General features: G+C 34.4%; 1 protein-coding gene across 1 annotated transcript in view; it reads right to left on the bottom strand.

Moving 5' to 3' along the window:
• The window catches only part of Adamts3 (ADAM metallopeptidase with thrombospondin type 1 motif 3), a 258,179-nt gene that overhangs the window by 101,287 nt on the left and 139,620 nt on the right, over nt 1-17,272 (bottom strand). Inside the window, exon 4 of the mRNA XM_046428779.2 lies at nt 15,619-15,775. Within this exon, the coding sequence (XP_046284735.1) occupies nt 15,619-15,775 (157 nt within the window). The remainder of the gene's footprint in view (nt 1-15,618; nt 15,776-17,272) is intronic.

Below are 17,272 nucleotides of genomic sequence, written 5' to 3' on the forward strand. Positions count from 1 at the left end.
TTATCTCCTTATGACAATAAAATAGTATATACTTTTTTTGCTTTGAATATGCCATAACTGCTAGATTCACGAAATAACAGTCTAAGGAGGATTAAGAACATCAGCTCTTCAGCATAAACAACTATATAAAATTATCAGCACAAATCACATAATAGTTTTTGGAATTTTTTTCTTATTAAGGAACCAAATTTGAAAATGTGAAAAAAAAAGTAGTACATTGAAAGTAAACAGCTTTATCTGGATATAAATACAAGCCCGTTTTCCCACAGGAAGGAAGAGATTAAAGGGTGGATTACTTCACACACTAAAAGGTCCTCCGAGTGACCCCACTCTTAGAGGGACTCTTTCAGAGGAATAATGCTATAAAGAACAGTGAAAGCCTAGAAAACCCACAACTGAGCCCTTCAGAGGGCCCTCATTCATAGCCCCCATTGACTGCCTTGGCCTCTCTGGGGGAATTCAAAATAATTCAGTGCCCACCATAATACTGAACTCACAACAGAGAGGAAAAAAGTGACGGAGCTGCTTTGCATCTGTTTAATTTTTTACTGAAACGTTAAGGGGGTTAATCTTCTACAAGTCCAGTCATGTGCTTTCACAAAGGGCCAAGAAAGGAGTTGCAAAGCCTGCCCTGACTCAACAGGAAGCTCAGTGGGTCTTCCTATCTAGCCCACATCTGACAAAGCAGCTGTCTAAGCTTATGGGCTTGTCCCTGGCCTGAATTCTGAAGTCAGTGAAGCAACAATGATGTCATCACTTCTGAAGACCACGGTTGGCTGAGACAAGGAAATGCCCATCCCCTGTCAGCATTCTGGGGCACTTATCTCCTAAACGTTCAAAGGCAACAGGATCCTGTTCTTTGGAAGAAGTGGTATATTTTTCCTTATCTTCTGCATTATTAGAAAGAAATTTTATTAGAGCATGTTTCCCTCTCACCAAAACATATCCTTTTCAGTTTAGCCAGTAGATACCACTGCACTGGACTTATATATTCAAATACTTAAAAGGGGAACTAATGATTAAGCTTTTTATGAGATTTAGGTGAGTTAGTCAATTAATATTCTAATACTAAAAGTCCAGCAGTTTGGTGGAAAACATATCATTACATGAAAAAGAGTGATTTCTCATTCTGCTAATCCCTAAAATGTACATATACAGCTTTAACAGCAAATTAAACTATTAAAAGAACATTTAATTGTTTGAGTGTTTATTCTCCATCAGTTTTTAAACAATGAACCCCTTTGAGGATCTTTTAAAAGCTTTAGAATCTTTTTGGAAAAGAAGAGATGACTCAAAACATGCACATACATAGAAAATTATGTACATAAACACAAAGTTTGCAGTCTTTTCCACACACTTTCAGATTAAGAAACTTTGCTTTAAAGAGCACAATTTCATTAAAAAAGAAAAATTCCATACAAACTTTTTTGGAAAGTATTATGCAAAACAATGGTTTTCTTAAGAGATTTATGTTTCTCATAACACTCTAATTTTCTCCCCTCACCTGATTTATAGTACACTCTTCTTTAATTACATACTATATTACTTATAAAAAAGTTGACTTTCCTTAAATTATAATAAATAATCAACTTTAAGGGAAATAAAATTTCTATTCTGTTTCCAAGGAGAATATCATATAAGGTTAGAAAAAATATAAGGAGGGTATGAATTAAAATAGGCAAACCATATGTGCCTGGTGGAGGTTAGGTACAATGTTATTTAGTCTTCAGTTGTAAAACAAAAATTATCTTCACCTTTTAGAGCCTATAAAGTCCAAAGCAGACATTTATTCCTGTTTCAAGAAGATGGTCTAGCATTTGCCAAGTAAAACAAGACAATAGGGGAATGTCCTTCCAAAAGGAACAGAGATACAGTCTAATGTGTACATGAACCAAAGAAGATCAGGTAGAAAATGTGTGTTTGAAACTCATAGTACAGTAGAGCCAAAATAAAGATGTCAGGTAAGATATAGGAGTCACTAACAAAAAGTAAGATAGATAATACAGAAAAAGTGTGGGATTCCAGGATATGGAAACCAATGCTATATATATATATGCATTTTATCTAACAGAGAGTGGGGAATAAGAATTTTAGACTAAACAATGGCATATGGTATTTTAGTTTATAAAGATTACTATATCTTCAGTCAAAAACAGAAATTTCCAAAGGAGAGTACATGCATAACATCATATACTGGAATATAGAGGAAAAAAAATTTATTTCTTTAACTATGTCATATCACCTCTTAATATAATATGCAATGTGCACATTCTATAGTACATAAATGACAGTTAATACATTTGTGTGGACATACACATGTGGTATGGCTGCATAATCCACAAAGTTTGACAACCTTTTATCTACAGTAGGTCAAAAGATAAGCTTAGAAGCAGGAGAATGGTTAGGAGGCTGCTACCATATAAAAAACAAAACAAAAAAAAACTATTATACCCTGAACAAAAGCGAAAGCAATGGGGAATGTAAGAGCTACCTTGAGAACAATAAGAATATACAATTATTGGGTCTAAGCAACTTACCAATGAGACTAGGGATATGAAAGTCAGAGAGACTGGGTGGTGAATGTGGATACCATTTATAAGAATTGGGAAATAAGGAGAAGCAAGGAGTAGCTTACAAATCAATGCATGGCTAGCTACCAAGTGCAGGTAGTTAATAAGAGATTGAATTTACTGTCCTCAGGAGAGACGTGTGGAAATGTGGAAACTCAGAAGAGTGGTAGCTAGTATTATTGTCGAATTCACCTTAATATCACCAACATGAGATGAAGACAAAACCAGAGCCTTCAGAAAGACTTGCAAAAAGGCATGGAAAGAGCAAAAATTATCAAGAAAGGAGGAAAAGGAGGAAACTCAGATAAGAGTCAGTCATAAAAGCCAGGAGTCTAATGCCACAGAGAGGAAGGGCAAGGAGAAAGTAAAATGTGTCAGCAGTTTTATCATCAGAAGGTTTGCAGTTTATTTTACAAATAAATGAAATAGCAGGAGCTGAAAAACAGATTTCAACAAATTAAGGAACAAAAGCATGAAATAATTCATATTATGAGATGGTATATGACAAAGTATAAAAATGAACATAACCTATAATAGCTATGAATTTCAGGGGTAAAAATAACACTCATGCTGAATAATGTACACTCAATAAAGAGGACAAGAATATATTGCAGATAAAGAGAATGACCAAGATTACAGAAGCTAAAACAAGCCTGGTAGATCTTGAGGATGCCTAACTAACTATATCCCAAATCTATATCTAAGCAGAAACCATGTTCTCACTTTTATTTCCACAAAAATGGACACATGGCATGACTTGATATATATGCAATTAGGATTAAATGATTCCAAAACTGAATTTTAATACACTTCCTGAATTTAAAAACTAAATAATATAAATAGTAACAGAGAACCCTCTCTCTTCTCTCTTAATCTTATGCTCAGAAGTCAGGTAGGGAGTCAGGAATGATCTAAGAAATTCTAATGTTCATTTACTTTGAAATTTTAAATGCTAAAAATATAATGGTCATAATTATCATGAAAAAAAGCGGACCTATAAAAGTGTTCTGCTCTCCTTCTTAAATTATGCTGAGTCAATTCCACTCCTCTGTTCACTCTGGAGTTGACACCATTTAATGCTCACATCACCTCTTGCCTGGGTTACTCGGTGTTTTCTCCTCCTCCATTCTCTCGCCTTTTATTCTATAGTCGATGTGGATGGAAGACAGACTTTTCTAAGATACATATCACAGTATATAACCTCTGGGAGTACATTTTTGAAATAATTATAGAGAATCTCTTATAATGTGGAACACATGGGCTTTTCTCATACAAACATGAAAAAAAAGATATAACACAGGAAAAATGTGGTAACACAGAAAAAAAGAAAAGACGTGAGTTGTTTGTCCATCTTTGTTGAGTACTACACATTGTGCAACAGCATCTTGGGGTGGGCATACTTTTTGTTTTATACCTGAGGCAAAGGTATCTGGAGGAATTATCCCAAATCCCTAAGATTACAAAGTAATCAGCAGCAGAATTTCTCTGTGAACCCAGGTCTGTTTGACTCCAAACTTCATTCCAAAAACATGGATATTCAGTAGAGATGATACCTAAGGCTGTAAAAAAGGGTCCCACTTTGGAAACTACGTAGGATAAAACCAAATATAAAAAAAAAATCACTACTCAATGACAAAAAAAGGAGCCAAAACAATAGATCAAACATGGTTGTACCAATGGTACAAAATAGAAGATACAGAGACAAACCCACATAAATACAGTTATCTCATACTAGACATTGGAGAAAAGATAGCCTCTTCAACAAACAGTGCTGGGAGAACTGGAAATCCATATGTAGCAAAATGAAACTAAACCCCTCTCTCTCACCATGCACAAACTCAAAGTGGATAAAGGACCTAGGAATTAGATCAGAGACCCAGAGCCTAATAGAGGAAAATGTAGGCCCAAATCTTCATCATGTCAGATTAGGCCCTGACTTCCTTAACAAGACTCCTAATGTGCAAGAAATAAAATCAAGAATTAATAAATGGGATGGACTCAAACTAAAAAGCTTCTTCTCAGGAAAAGAAAGAGACAATGAGGTGAAGAGAGAGCCTACATTTTGGGAACAAATTTTTGCCACATGCCCTCAGACAGAGCACTAATCTCCAGGATATATAAAAAAAAAATCAAAAAACTTAACATCAAAAAACCAAACAATAAATGGGCTAAGGAGTTGAACAGACACTTCTCAGAAGATATACATTCTATCAACAAATATATGAAAAGATGTTCAACATCTCTAATTCAACATCTAATTAGAGAAATGCAAATTAAAAAACTCTAAGATTTCATCTCACATGAGTCAGATGGCAGTTATCAAGAATACAGACAATAATAAATGTTGGCGAGAATGTGGGGCAGGGGAAGGCACACTCATTCATTGCTGGTGGGAATGCGAATTGGTGCAACCAATCTGGAAAGCAGTATGGAGATTCCTTAGAAAATTGAGAATAGAACCACCATTGACCCAGCTATCCAACTCCTTATCTTTACACAAAGGACTTAAAACCAGCATGCTATAGTAACATAGCCACCTCAATGTTTGTAGCAGCTCAATTCACAATAGCTAAACTATATGCCCTTCAATAGATAAATGGAGAAAGAAACTGGTATATATACACAATGGAATATTACTCAGCATTAAAAGAGAATAAAATTATGGCATTTGCAGGTAAATGGATGGAGGTGAAGAATATCATGCTAAGTGAAGTAAGCCAATCCTCCAAAACCAAAGGCTGAATGTTCTCTTTGATAAGTGGATGCTGATCGATAATGGGGAGGACATGGGAAAAATGAAGCAACTTTGATGGGGCAAAGGGGAGGGTGAGGTGGGGAGTGTGAATAAGGGATGGGAAAGATGGTGGAATGAGATGGACATCATTACCCTAGGTACATGTATGACTGCACATATGGTGCGATGCTACATCGTGTACAACCACAGAAATGTAAAATTTGTACAATGAACCAAAATTAATTCTGCTGTCATATAAACCTAATTAAAATATTTTTTTTTAAAAAGAAATTCCATCATGATTGGACCTAATTTTCTTTTGTTATTACCAAGACCCGAAGAAGACTAAAACAGATGACCTCCCTATTTGTACTGAAAGAGGCATGGACACAGAACTTCTGTCACTTTCAACCCCATTATTCTACCTCTGGACAAAAGTTAAGCAAATCTGCAAAAGTAAGTATAGGACCTCAGGATGACTACATTAATACTCTATCTTCTCTGATTTGCATAACATCTCTCAGTAATTTTTATATCATTAATAAAACATAATTTTTCTATTTCTCAAGGAAAAATTGATTACTCTTTTAATCATATATAAAATTCTGTGTAATATGGGATAAAACTCTATATTTCCATATACTAGTTAGAAAATAAGAGGTAAGATTAAAATTTTATTTTAGAAATACAAGCTTGAGAAACTGAAAAATCCAAGGTTCTTCTAGTGACTTAAAGACAGCAACAGCACATCTGTGATGCATTTTAGGTTAAAAAATAAGGTAATAAAGGTGCTTAAGTTTTGAAAATGAAGATTTTTTTCTAACATTAAATACATTGGTAACCATATTTTTTCTTTGCTACTGTTGGCATCTATCTTTATCCCAAATTACATGGACAAAATGAAAAAATAGAAAAATATTCTAATGAGCCCTTTCAACAATCCTTTAATACATATGTTTTCTATAACTACAACAGTATGAAGTTATAGCCACATTGAACATAAAAATAACTTTGCAATGGGGATGAAATTTGGAAAATATAATATTCATTCCTCCCTGTCTTTATGCAGAAAAGACCTACTTATTGACCGTTCCCAACCACTGGCTGACTGGCTGGGAGGACTTGAGTGGAGGAGAAAAAGGACAGTAAGGAGATTACTGGATAATCCAATTATTACCTCAAGAATAAAGAAGACACAAGTGGACAGATATCCTGTGTTCATGCATTGAAAGATTTAATATTGTTAAAATGTACATACTATTCAAAATAATAATCTATGTATTCTGTGAAATCCATTTCAAAATCCCAATGTGATTTTTAACAAAAATAGAAAAAAGAAACCTTCATGTTCCTATGATACCACAAGGATCTAAATAGATGGAGTGGGGAAGAGGGATAGAAACAAAGCTGGAAATATCACACTACCCAATTTTAAAATATGTTATAAAGATACAGTAATTAAAACAGTAAGTATCTAGTATATAAACAGAATACAGATCAATCGAACAGAATAAGAGCCTGGAAATACATCAATGCATATATATGGTCAAATGCTTTTCCATAAAGGTGCCAAAAAACATAATAGGGAGAATATAATCTATTCAACAAATGTTATTGGGCAAACTAAATATCCACACACAGAGGATGAAACTGGACCCTTGTCTTACACCAAACACAAAAGTGACTCAAAATGGAATAAGACTAAAGCATAGATATGAAGTTATAAAACTCCTAAAAGAAAACAAGCAAAAGCTTCAGGACTTTGGTCTTGGCAATAGTTTCTTAGATAGAATGCCAAAAGCTCTGGCAACAAAAGCAAAAGGGGATAAGTGAGACTATACTAAATTAAAAAGCTTTTGGACAACAAAGGAACAAAAAATAGGGTGCAAAGTCAACATATGGAAAAATATTTGCAAACTATTTATCTGATAACAGGCTAATATCCAAAATATACATGATAGAGAGAACTCCCTTAACTCAACAGCAAAAATCCCTAAATAGCCATATTAAAGAAATCGCAAAGGAATTAAATAGCCTTTTCTAAAAAGAAAATAACCAACAGGTATATGGGAAGAGGATCAATGTCATTAATCACGAGGAAAATACCCATCAGAACCCCTAGGAGACATCATAATGGACCTCTAATATAGCTATTATCAAATACACACACACACACACACACACACACCACAACAGTAAGTGTTAAAAAAAAAAAAGGAAGGAAGAAAGAAAATGGAACCTTTGCACACACTGTGGGAACATAAACATGTAGGGCCTTTAAGGAAAACAGTGCAGAGTTGCCTCAAAAAATTTAAACTAGAACTACCACTAGATCCATAAATCCCATTGCTAGGTAGATATCCAAAAGAATTGAAATCAGTATCTCAAGAAATGATGCAACCTCATGTTCACTTCAGCATTATTCACAATAGCCAAGATGTGGGAACAAATGTTCACTGACAAGTGAATGGGTAAAGAAAATGTAGTATATACATACAATGGAACATTACTACCTTTAAAAAGAAGGAAATCCTGCTATCTTCAGAAACAAACCTTAAGGACATTATGCTAAGTTAAACAAACCTATAAAAGGACAGATACTACATGAGTCCACTTATTTTAATTATCAGTAATAGTCAAAAACACATAAAAGTAGCAAGTAGAATGGTGGTTACCAGGAGTTGGTGGTAGATACTATTCAGCATAAAATCTCAGTGATGTAATGTAACTAAGTTCTACAGATACATCGTACCTGTAGTTAACAATACTGTGTTGCACACATAATATATAACTGGAGCCATATAACTAGGAAAGATGAAAAGTTCGTAAATGATGAAGCTTTGATTCAGAGTAAGAAATCCGAATGATTCCTATAATAATTATTTGTTTAATGTCCTTGCTTCAAATGACTAATCTATAAAAATAATCCCAATACATACCAGAAATGTTCATCAATGATCTGTATAAGTCTGAGCCAAAAATATTTTAGAACAAATTTTCCATGAGTTTAAGAAAAGAACACTGGCAAGTCACAAAAAAAGTACACAGAGGAACCTAGATGATGGCAACCCTACATGAACCATGCAAACCTTCTGCTGACTTTTCAAATATTGGGTCACCAAAGACCAAAAAAAAATGTTGAAAGTGTCAAAAACAACACATTCCAGCCTGATTAACTTAATTCTACCTCTTTTAAACATTGATAAGGTGGCCCATCTGGGATATCGGGCAGTGATTTTCCTTAGGACTGCCAAGCCCAACCTCATTTAATAAAGAAAAATAATGCATACCTGCATTAGATCCACACATTGGCTTTATGTACATGTCATTCAAAACTGGAAATGAATTAGATGGTTCTAATCTCCTAATTTCTTTTTACCTGAAGAGTGTCCACTGGCATTTTACCAGGAAAGATATCACAGTACAGAACATAATATATTCTGTTTTTATCATGTATCACCAAAAGGGGTCTGGATGGTAGTTTTATTCTTGTAATACATGGGATAAGACCCGAAAAACTTGGAAACATGAAAATAAAACCTGTGAAAGTGTTGAAACAAAGAGCTGAACTTAACAACAAGTTTTAGTTCCACATGAACTTAACAAAGAGTACACAGTAATTTATAAAGCTCATTGGAGAGAAACAAAACCTTCCACAGGAATTGAATGAAAAATACTTAGAATTAAAGATATCCCTTTAAAAATATATATAAATTTATATATATATAAATATGTGTGTGTATCGTATGTGAATTATATGTATATATAATACACACACACACAAAAAAAAATCTTGCTGGCACAGTGGCATATGCCTATAATCCCAGGGGCTCAGGAGGCTGAGGCAGGAGGATCTCAAATTCAAAGCCAGCCTCAGCAATGGTAAGTTGCTAAGCAACTCAGTGAGACCCTGTTTCTAATAAAATTCAAAATTGGACTGGGGATGTGGCTCAGTGGTTGAGTATCCTTGAGTTCAATCCCTGGTATCAAAAAAAAATGAATATATACAAAATCTTAAAATGCTTTATAATCTGAAATAATGAACAAAAATCTCTAGGCAAAGGCATTGAACAAGTTAATACGTGTTTACATTGTAAATAGTTACAATGGTTTTCAAAGATGAAAAAACTGCACAAGTGCCTAATTCAGATTTATAAATATTTTTCAAATGCTTAGAAAGATGCTAAAAAGTGACATAGCTGGCAGGTTTCATGTAAGGACTCAAAGATAAAGATGTGGTCCCTGCCCTTGAGAGATGAAGCTCAGTGACTGTTAATGTGGCCTTTGGTCATTATGACCAAGGCCCTGTGGGTGATGATACCTCAGAACAAAGACAGAAGCCCTGGAGCTGCACCTGCTCCCTTCACCACCACAGGGCCCCCAACTAAGAGCCTAGCCCTCCCCAGCTGTCTGCTTGAGGCATGTCCTCAGGCCATGAGGGCATCAGGGATGCAAGTGAAAGGAGATGCTAAAGAAAGAGAGGAAGAAATATGTGTGTGGCCCAGGGCGCTGGCCAACCGAAAAAGGAGGTAGGACCTGATGGAAAGTTGTAGTTTAGGAAAACTGGAGGGGGGAGGTGTTCCAGTCTCCCTAAGTTTGATGCCTTTAGATGGCCAAAGAAAGGACACGTTAGAGGAATGCTATCCATGAGGACATGGATGTGAGGCCAGCTCTGGAGCCACTGTACTGAGGAGAAAGGAGAAAGAGAAGGCCTCCTTACTAGTGCTTGTTCCAGCTGCACCCATACTGCCTCTCTTTTCTTATATAAAAGGTCGTAAAAAACCCAGAGAGTAAAAAAGAAAAAAAAACAGCAATCACATGTTAAAAATTGAAATGGTGAAAGAACAGGTTATTAAACCTCCAAAAATATTTGCTTTCCTTACACAACTGATTTCCACTTACTAACATGAAAGTTTAAGAATCATTGTTTCTAGAGAGAAAACCAGTACTGGCTTAGAATGTGTTTAAGCGGACACACTTGGCACAGGCAGAGGCAAAATATACTTTATAAAATGTATTCTACTAAAAATAGAGCATATTCCTCCTAAGCAAAAGCAGTTGTCACGCGTGAAACTAAATATTAAATGTATATTTTGATAGTTGATATATTTTTCTATCCACATACAGCAAATACATTTTAAAAAATTATAAAGCCTTTTCTTGGTATGAACTACTCCCTCATGAATCAATAAATTGATATAGTTGCTTCTGAATAGGCATTTTATTTATGAATCAAGAGCTGGTTCAAATTACCTAAATTAGCTTTCTACCCTAACATAAATTCACTGCCTACAATTTTTCGTCACTCAGATATATCTAAAACCTTCCAATTCTCCACCTCAATTAATGCCATATCAATAACAAAAAGTGATCCAGAGCCATGAAGTTTCACTATGATTTGTATATTTCTATATTCAATTTTTTTAGTGGGAAAATATGTCGAATTACATTTGTAACACATTAATCCTTGCCTATAGGCTTCACAATAAGGTTCTTTAACTGAGCTTATTCATATGGGGATAGAATAGGCCCAATAGGTATTTTATTTATATATGTATGTATATATACTTATATACACTCTCACACACACACACACACATACATACATATATATATATATATATATATACATATATACACACATATGTTTTAGTTGTAGATGGACACAATACCTTTTTTCATTTACTTATATTTTTATGTGGTGTAGAGATTGAACCCAGTACCTCACATATGCTAGGCAAGCACTCTACCACTGAGCTACAGTTTCAGCCCATCATAGGTATTTTAATAAAAGAAAATAAATATCCTTTAGGTTTCACATCTGAAAACCCTTTTACTATCACTCTGTTTCATGACTAATAATGTAATAATCAATCTCCACAGAGCCATCATTTTTGTCAATCATTGTTATAAATACCCAGAGACTGTGAAATATACTAAATAAATCTGAAAATAAATTCCATACATATTATTAGGACTTCATTATGAACCCAACAGAAGTAGCCTTGACACATGACTGACCCTTAGATTAGATGATAAACTGATGCAGCTATAAATGATTTATAACTTAACACCTAACTAAAAGAACAGTTGCTATTTGACATCTTAATATTGTAGAAATATTATGTTCCATGCCTTAACTTACTAAAACATTTACTAAAATTGAGTTCTATTCTTTGATATTTTTTCATGGAGGTTTGCAAAGCCTACCAAAGGTTCTATTTCATTAGGGCACAGATCATAAGGACTTCCCAGCATGAAGGATTAGAGAACCTAGGGACATATCTGTGCACTCAGAGAAAGACTCTGCACCTAGGCCCTCCAGCATCACTAAAATAAAACACTCTTCCCATAATTATGGTTCTTCTTTCATGGTTGCATTCCCCAGCAACCAGGAGCAACTCCTAAATCATTTCTGACTTTTCCATGTTTCCCACCTGGGACAAAGACACTCCTTCACAGCACCATGACAACCATACCAGCCACGCAAGCACTTGGGTTCCTGCAGGAAAACGAAAATGCTGAAAGGAAGCCGGGAGATAAAGGCTTACTATTCCTTGTTTCCCGCTGGTAGGAAGTAATTACAAAAATTACTTTAACACAAAGCTTCTGGTGAATGAATAGTTTGTAATTTGAGGGGAGAAGCTGAAGGGCCTAGGGATTAAATAAAAAATATGAAAAGCTGAATGATGTCATGCTAGTACAGTCTCGCCTCCCCCCAAAGCAGACGGCCTAACGTGAGCTTCTTAATGACGACAATGTAAGCATTCTTGAGAGATGGTCAGCGGTATATATATTTTTTTTATTTGAGTTTTAGACAAATGATTGATTTAATAGTGGAAGTGAACTTTATGAATCTATGTTGTTACCAATTAAAATTTCAAAAATAAGAGCCAAGTAGGAAATAATTTTGTCCAAATTGAAAATGCCAAAAATGGATGTGATTTCCATAACCCTACAGCAGACATCAGAGAAGAAAGCAAGGTAAACTCTCCCACTGTGTTAACTAGACAAGTTTATGTTTGTTGTCTAACTAAAAGATGGTGCCAGACACTGATTATGCTCATGTAATGAACACCTGTCGGCTCTATACTGACCAGGATTTTCACTGTCTGATGTAAAAGTGCTTTAGATCTCATTTTGGAAACAGTAATTCTACAAAAGCAGAGCACTGCATCTCTGATTTTACTAGTTGACTTCAGTGTATTTCTAAACAGCTCTTCAATTTTTTTGCACAGCTCAAAAGACTCTTAAAAGCTTTCCTTTTAAGAGTCAAGGAAAGAGAAATCTGCTATATATTGAATTGGTTGAGGTTTTTTTCTCTTGCTGAAACACATCATACTTTCTATCATCAGGTTCAAAGCTGTGACTTTTATTAGAGACTCAGATGAATATTTTTAGGAGATAGGGAATGAAAATACATGTTTGCATCTGACCAAGATCAAGAGCATAGGGTTCCTGAGTGTGGTAAAAATACCAATTTTTTAAATAGCGGAGGTGAACTTTATGAATCTAGTATTAGAATTCTAGTATTACTTTTGTTTCTTAGGGCATAGTTTCCTCCTCACCTATAGTGGTAAGTAACAAATGCCTTTCATGTACCTCCAATACTTTGCCATGTGCACCTTCAGATGCTGTGACACAGTTGGGAACAAGAGCACAGAAAGTCAAGCAGAGACATTCCAAGCACCTGCAAGGCAATACCTGACACCTGCCTCCCAAGCTAATCTCTACTCATCCCTACTACTGAAGTACGTAAGGTATTCAAGGTCATTCATGTAAAGCCCCTGGACAGGATTACGAAAATACATTATGCATTTTTCAATTTGCTTGCTGTTCCAATAGATCGTCAAGTTTATTCTAAAATCATACCCACCTGTCAGCTTCCAACAAATCTGTTTCTGTTGCTGTTTTTATATACCTTAATTCTAGAAAGAAAATTCTCAAGTACTACAGGTTAGAATTCTGAGTGATCTTTGATTACTTCTCCTCTTCCCCTGGCCCCACCCTGGAGGTCTTCTCCATCACAAAACCTTCATAATTTCAGTATTTATTTCAATCTCTGTTCAATATGGCTCCATCACTCCATCCCCTCTACTTATCCAATTCAGTTCCTAATCTGTTTTAACTTAGAACATTCACAACAAAGTAAACAACTAAATCTACGGTACTTCATAGCAGCTTTATTGTCAAAGCAAGAAATATAGCCAGGCAATTACTATGATAACTAGCAAAATATGACAGAGTACATAGGGGCTCACTAACAAAACCCCACAGGGTAAGGAATGGCTTGCTTATAATCAATATTTCTTCTGATGACTTGCTGTCAGAAGAAAAATATGAAGACATGGTTCTCAATGCATTTCTTTCTAGGTAAGCCTTAGCTCAAGTATCTCATTCCTCTTACTACAACTCACTGAAGACTCATATGTCTCCTAAAATAACATCTTGAAACAGAGGAATGTGAGAAATTTAGTACTTGAACTTCTGTGGATTTGCCCTCAAGAAGTTACATTTCTAATGTATATGGTGGTTACAGTTTAAGACTCTCAAAGAAGGTAAACTGATGTTACCCATAACATAATTCAATTAAAATTTCTTAAGTAATAAAATAAAAACCATTAAGTTTGCATTAAAGTTCATCTTGGAACATTTTAAGAGAATTTAGGGACTCTATTTTGGTTCAAGATTGAAGGTAACTGAGAGTTAACAAAGGAATTCCATTTATTTTGACCCATGGCCAATGAAAATTAAAAACCTTTCCAAAATGTGTTACTCTTTGGCCAACTGTTACCATAAGGCAATCCTCTTTTCATGACTGAAGAACAAAAGTCTTTAGTGTCTGCATTCTTACAAATAACCCTTACTATAAACTGAACATGTTCATGCTACTGGAACTGATATTTTTAATAATTTCCTATAATAATGTTCCAATTTTCCTTAATACCATGTGATCCTTTTAAAGTTATACATCTTGACTATAAAATTTTCCCTATTCCATTATCTAAAAATACAATAGGTATTAAAATAATGTCTTGTGATTTCCTTATTTCACAGAAAAGGTAATTTCTCCCTTTTGTAAATATCACAGCAATAAAAAGTAACAGGACTAATATTTACAGAAATAGATGCCTTCAGGAATTGATATAGAGTACATCCTGGTGGACCTGTAGTTATGACAGATGGAGCAACAGGAGGACAGCCACAGTGTCCGAACTGGTTTCACAATTATTACTCACAGTGAGCCTGTGTAGCTCATTCCAGTTCTGTTACACCAGAGTGACTTAGGTTAAGCACATATTTCATAACATTACATTTAGTAACATAGTTCTCTTTCTTCAAAACAGAAATTTCTCAAAAATGTTCAGGCTGTATTCATTTTAAAGATCTTTTACTGGATAAAGGGGATAAAGATGGACATTACATACTGCTCAAGGCAACCATACAAGATCTATTCCATTAGTGCAACTGATGAAGGGAAGCCAGTAGTATTTGAAAATCAAACTAATAACTACATAGCAAATCACAAAAGGTAATCTGTAAGCCAAATTAATGCTCTAATTAAAATTGTCTCTATCCCTCATATGTTCTTCAAGGAAATTTCCTGAATTCAGAAAGTTGGGCAAGCAAAAGAAATATAGATTTGGTAAAAAATGTAAATTCCTAAGTTTTCTTTCTTTTCCACAAAGGAAACTTCCATAAGTAACATATAAGACAATCTTCTTAATGTTGACTTATTTTCAGATTTCATTAGGTAAAAAAAATAGAAAATTTCCATGTGCCATAGTTCACTTTATTGACTCCAGCCTATTTTGAGAAAAATTTCTACTATTCTACAGAATTCTCCTTCTAGTAGTACAAAGTTTTGCAAAACAAACTATAAAGTCAAAGAGTTTAATTACTTTCAAATGTAGCTATCACAGTAGTCTTAAAACACAGATCTCTGTTGTGCCACTATATGTCATTTAAGAGCTTATAAAAATAACACTAATAATGCATAGCTTAGATAATTCTGGAAATCATAAATATTTTCAAATTTTAACATAAGTTAGTTAAAACCGTTTTAAAATAAAACTTTAAAAAGTAATCATGAAAATATATTGGAGATATACTAATACAATGGAATAAAATAATATCCATCAAATATGCTCATGCATTTTAAAAAGAAAAGTTATATTTCATGATATATAAATTTATTTTGCCACCTTCACATTACACAAGAGTACATGACAATTATATTCTCTAGACTGATGATGGGAGGGTCATTTTCATTGTATCTTAAAATGTTTATAAAGTATAGTCAGAGATGCCTACCTCTGTAATGGAAGTCTTTGGACATGTCTATGGGCGCCCGCTCTACTGCTGATCTCTTGTAGACAACATGAATCCTTCCTTTTTCTTCTTCCATCTGCTTACCTCTTTCCAAAGGCTCAATGAAATATTCTTCATTCTCACTTTTTATCATTCCAGCCTAGAGAAAACATAAAATGTTAATTTAAAAAAAATAAGTATCTATCATTTTCGGCTCACAATTATATCTTTTTAAATGGCAAGAATATAATTTGGGAAAACTATATTTTTTTCTTTCCACATTTGGCTATAAATTTAAAATGGTTAACCTATTAAGTATCAGTAATTCACATAAGGTATAAATTCAAATATGACACAAATGAAAAAAATTCATACAAGGTAGAATACAAAATTTACATAAGAATAAGAAAAATCATTCTATGTATCTATTTCCTCAGACTGCAAAAGAAATATATTTATATATTCTACATATTATTTTATTCACAAAAGAAATCTTATGGAATTTCATCTCATCTCTAATTTCCCATAATAACCTATCATGGAGCTGCTGTCCATGCATGTTAAGGATGTTTGTTAATTCACATTTATACTACCTTAATCCATCTTCATGATTACATACACACACACACACACACACACACACACCCCATATTACATTTTTCCTCTTCAGCCACATTTTTTCACACTGAAAAACCTATCCGTCTCTCCCATTCCTTCCATCTCTTGATTGGTTGTATTTTCCCAACCCTACTTCATCTTTTTAATTAGTCAGAAATCAACAAAACTATATCCAGTGCTATAGTTGAAAACAGATGATTTTGTGTAAAAGGTATTCTTCCTGAAATATCAAAAACCACATTAAAGTCAAGAAGTTGCAGCCAATACTTACACTTTAAAAGTCATTCATTAACTTGTAGTGTTAATTTAAAAATCAACACATTTACTTGAAAACAAAGCTAAAGAAGCAATGTGTTACTATGTAAATTGGAATTTACTTTGAAAAGATATATCAGATTTTAAGTCGTAGGATTTTTTTCCTAAGGCTCCTAATTTATTCTGTGTTTTCACATATGAGGCCAGAGACTCTTATGGAACATAGGCAAGGGAAGCGTTACTCACCACTTCTAACTATTGTACTAATATCTCTGTCATTATAGTGTCAACACAGAAATGAAAGGTAACCATCCTTATCAAAGAGTAAATATTTCCAGCAAAAAATTAAAAAGACTGAGCCTATATCTTTTCTTTTGCATACAAATCTATCCCCTCCTTGCTATTCTCACTTCTACCACCATCTGTGCTCTGCTCCTGCTCCTCCTGTGTTCATCTCACAGGGACATTTTTGGAAGTTATGGCTTCTCCATATGCCACTTCTATACCTGCCTTGATGCATTATTACATATAAAGAGAAAACATAGCTGAGGCTCTCCACCATATTGGTGCTACCCTCTGAACCACTACTGGACTCCATTTAAAAAACCGACTGAGTTAGTGGCATTCAAAAATAATGCTGGTCTTCCAAAGGCACGTTCCAATATTTGTGGGGTCTTTTTTCTCATTTGTTTAATTTCTTTTTACCTACAACTGCCCTGTAAAATGCAGTGCTTTTCACTTGTGACATGATTAATTCTTCCCTGTTGGGTGTTGTTCCTACTGT

This window comes from Marmota monax, unplaced genomic scaffold (assembly GCF_021218885.2).
Source record: "Marmota monax isolate L192 unplaced genomic scaffold, Marmota_monax_Labrador192_F-V1.1 WCK01_AAM20220418_F8-fsc00132, whole genome shotgun sequence".
NCBI lineage: Eukaryota > Metazoa > Chordata > Mammalia > Rodentia > Sciuridae > Marmota > Marmota monax.